The sequence below is a fragment of the Odocoileus virginianus genome, chromosome 10, assembly GCF_023699985.2.
Source record: "Odocoileus virginianus isolate 20LAN1187 ecotype Illinois chromosome 10, Ovbor_1.2, whole genome shotgun sequence".
Lineage (NCBI taxonomy): Eukaryota > Metazoa > Chordata > Mammalia > Artiodactyla > Cervidae > Odocoileus > Odocoileus virginianus.
In genome coordinates this window covers 2,947,005-2,949,783 of record NC_069683.1, presented here as the reverse complement: position 1 = coordinate 2,949,783, position 2,779 = coordinate 2,947,005, and the positions used below count along the sequence as shown (strand labels likewise).

Here is a 2,779-nt window from a genome sequence, read left to right as displayed (position 1 = left end):
CTTGGCAGCCACTCAGGCCAGAGCCCAAGAAGAATGTCCTGGGGATGTCGGATGGAGAGACAGGGAGAGGTTGGCTGCTCACAGGTCTGGAGGAGGTTGGAGAGATGAGGATTTGGGGAGGGGGCCGGAGCAGCCTTTAGACCAAACGCAGATGCCCCATCTTTCTCCTTTCCCCTTCCCAACTCCCAGCTCATACCGTGAAACCAAGAAGGCTGCTGCTGCACCAACCCCACTGCTTTCCCGTCCCTGCGGAAAAAGAGAGGATGAATAAAAGGGGCTAAGGACACATGTAGAAAGCGTGTCTAGTCGGTGGGCTGCAAGAAGGGACGGCCCCTTCACGCATCGCTCGATACTCGTGAACCCATCCAAGTTGGAGTGAAAGCTCTGGAGCTCACAGCTGCAGAGTCAGGAGCCTCAACTTTGCTGACATACAGCCATTCTCAGCCAGGTCCATTCCCTCCCGGGGCCTCAGGGACAAAGAGCTTGAACCGGGCAGTGTGTCTGCAAGCTTCAGACGCCTTAACCCTTAGGGCCCCTTCAGAACAAGGAGTAAAAAGGGAGGGACAGAGGGGGGAGCCGTGGGGGAGGATGTGGGAGCCAAAAGGTAAGGATTCGGGGGAGAAATTGCACTTGGTGGGGGCGGGGAGGAGAACAGAAGGAGGAAAAGGGGGAAAAGGGGGCGAAAACCAAAAGGAAACGGTGGGGGAAGCTGGAGATCCAGGAAGACGCTGGGGGGAAAGGAACTTTGATGGAGCCGGGAGGCACAACACTTCAGTTTCAAGGGGCGGGGAGGGGGGGATGGAATGAACTCTGATGGAGCCGGGGCTCACATCATTTCAGTTTCTCCGTTTTATCCGCATGGAGAGAAACTGAGGCTGGGAGGATTTCAGAGCCGGGCAAGGTCAGTCTCGCGGAGACTGAGTGGCGGAGCGCGGGGGCTGCGGGCTTCCATCTCTTTCCCTCTAAAACCACAAACCTCTGAAGAAGCACTTCCCCCGGGGAAAGCAGGACTAGACCGACGCGGGGAGGAGAGAGGAGTGGAGTGCACGAGAGAAGGGGCTCCCGCCCCCTCGACAGCAAGGGGGCACCCCGGCCCTAGTCCACCACGAGGGTCTCCTGGCTGTAGGGGATGGACTTCTCCGGCGTCGGCTCCCCGCCCTTCCCCGCGCCGCCCGGCCCGGGGCCCTGGCTCTGCCCCGACGACGCCGAGGAGGAGGAGCTGGCCGACTTGTCCCCGCCGCCGCCGCCCCGGCCGCCGCCGCCGCCGCCGCCGCCGCCCGCGCGCCAGCCGCCGCCGCAGCCCCGGCGGCCCCAGCAGAGCACCGAGGCGCAGGCCTGGCGGAAGCGGGGGTCGAAGAAGGCGTAGAGGAAGGGGTTGAGGCAGCTGTTGACGTAGCTGATGCAGGTGCAGTAGGGGAAGACGTTCATGAGGAAGAGGTCGAAGGCGCAGGGCCAGCGCAGCAGGCTGCCCAGCACGTAGAGCGTCTTGACCAGGTGGTAGGGCAGCCAGCACAGCGCGAAGGTCAGCACCAGCACGGCGATGATGGCCAGCAGCCGCCGGCGCTTGCGCAGGCCCCGCGCGCGCTCCTTGCCGAAGTGGCCGGCCACCGTGCGGCCGATGCAGAAGTAGCAGGTCAGCATGACGGCGAAGGGCCCCGCGAAGCCCAGCGCGGTGGACGAGACGCCCAGGCCCACCTCCCAGGCCCACTCGGCGTCGGGGCCGGCCACCAGCGAGTAGTCCATGTAGCACTGCACCCTGGTGGCGTTCTCCGCCTGCAGCACGGCGCCCGTGGCGCGGAAGACCAGAACGGGCAGGGCCAGCAGGCCGGCCAGCGCCCACAGGCCGCCCGTGGCCAGGGCGCCGCCGACCCGCGGCCGCAGCCGCGCGTTGGCCACCGGCCTCACGATGGCCAGGTAGCGGTCCAGGCTGAGGCCGGTGAGGCAGAAGACGCTGGCGTACATGTTGACGAAGATGAGATAGCTGCTGACCTTGCAGGCGAAGGCCCCGAAGGGCCAGTCGTAGTCCCGGTAGGTGTAGGTGGCCCAGAGCGGCAGGGTCACCACGAAGGTGAGGTCGGCCACCGCCAGGCTGGCGATGAAGACGTCGGCCGCCCGCCGCCGGTCGCGGCCGCTGCGGAAGACGGTCCAGAGCACCAGGCCGTTGCCCGCCGTGCCCAGGACGAAGACCACCATGTAGATGGCGGGGATGAGGGCGCCGGAGGGCGGCCAGTCGGCGTACTCACACTCAGACTGGTTGTCCGCCCCATAGTAGCCGTCGTACTCGCCACCGTCTTCCATGCTGCGGCGCGCAGAGGTCAGCCGGGGTCCCCCCCCGGGGTACCGGGCTCAGCCAAGCACCCTGAGCTCCGGCTGGCAGCCTCGGGGAGGCGAGCCGGCAGGGCCGGAGGTGTCCAGCGCTTCTCGCGGCGGCGGCAGCAGCTCCCAGGACCCGGGAGGAGGAGGCCTGGCTCCTGCAGGCTTCCCTCCAGCGGCCCCAGCCTCTGCTCAGACGCTTCCTCGCGCCCTCCTGAGCCACTGTCTCCTCCTTGGCTGTTTCTCCCTCCTCCCACCTCCAGACCAGCCCCTCACTTCTGAGTCTTAGGATCCTGAAGTTACAGCCCACTTTTTTTTTTTCTTTTCTTGTCACTGGGCAAGTGGACCAAATTGACCCCTGCCGTGCTGGGCAGGATGTTATCTGTGGTTTGCAGCCTGCTCTGCGCCTGACCCAGCCTCTGTCTCTCTCTCCCTCTCTCTCTGGATTCCTCTGGGTGTTTGCAGA

The 2,779-nt window shown here is 65.3% G+C and overlaps 1 protein-coding gene across 1 annotated transcript; it reads right to left on the bottom strand.

The window, feature by feature from the left end:
• Positions 1-354: 354 nt before the first annotated feature.
• Positions 355-2,779, bottom strand: APLNR (apelin receptor). The gene has a single exon (XM_020871294.2). The coding sequence runs from the start codon at positions 2,296-2,298 to the stop codon at positions 1,096-1,098; it is 1,203 nt and encodes a 400-aa protein (XP_020726953.2). The 5' UTR covers positions 2,299-2,779; the 3' UTR covers positions 355-1,095.

Bases quoted from the DNA above. Each gene is read 5' to 3' on its own strand.
- APLNR (XM_020871294.2), bottom strand. From the start codon at position 2,298: ATGGAAGACGGTGGCGAGTACGACGGCTACTATGGGGCGGACAACCAG.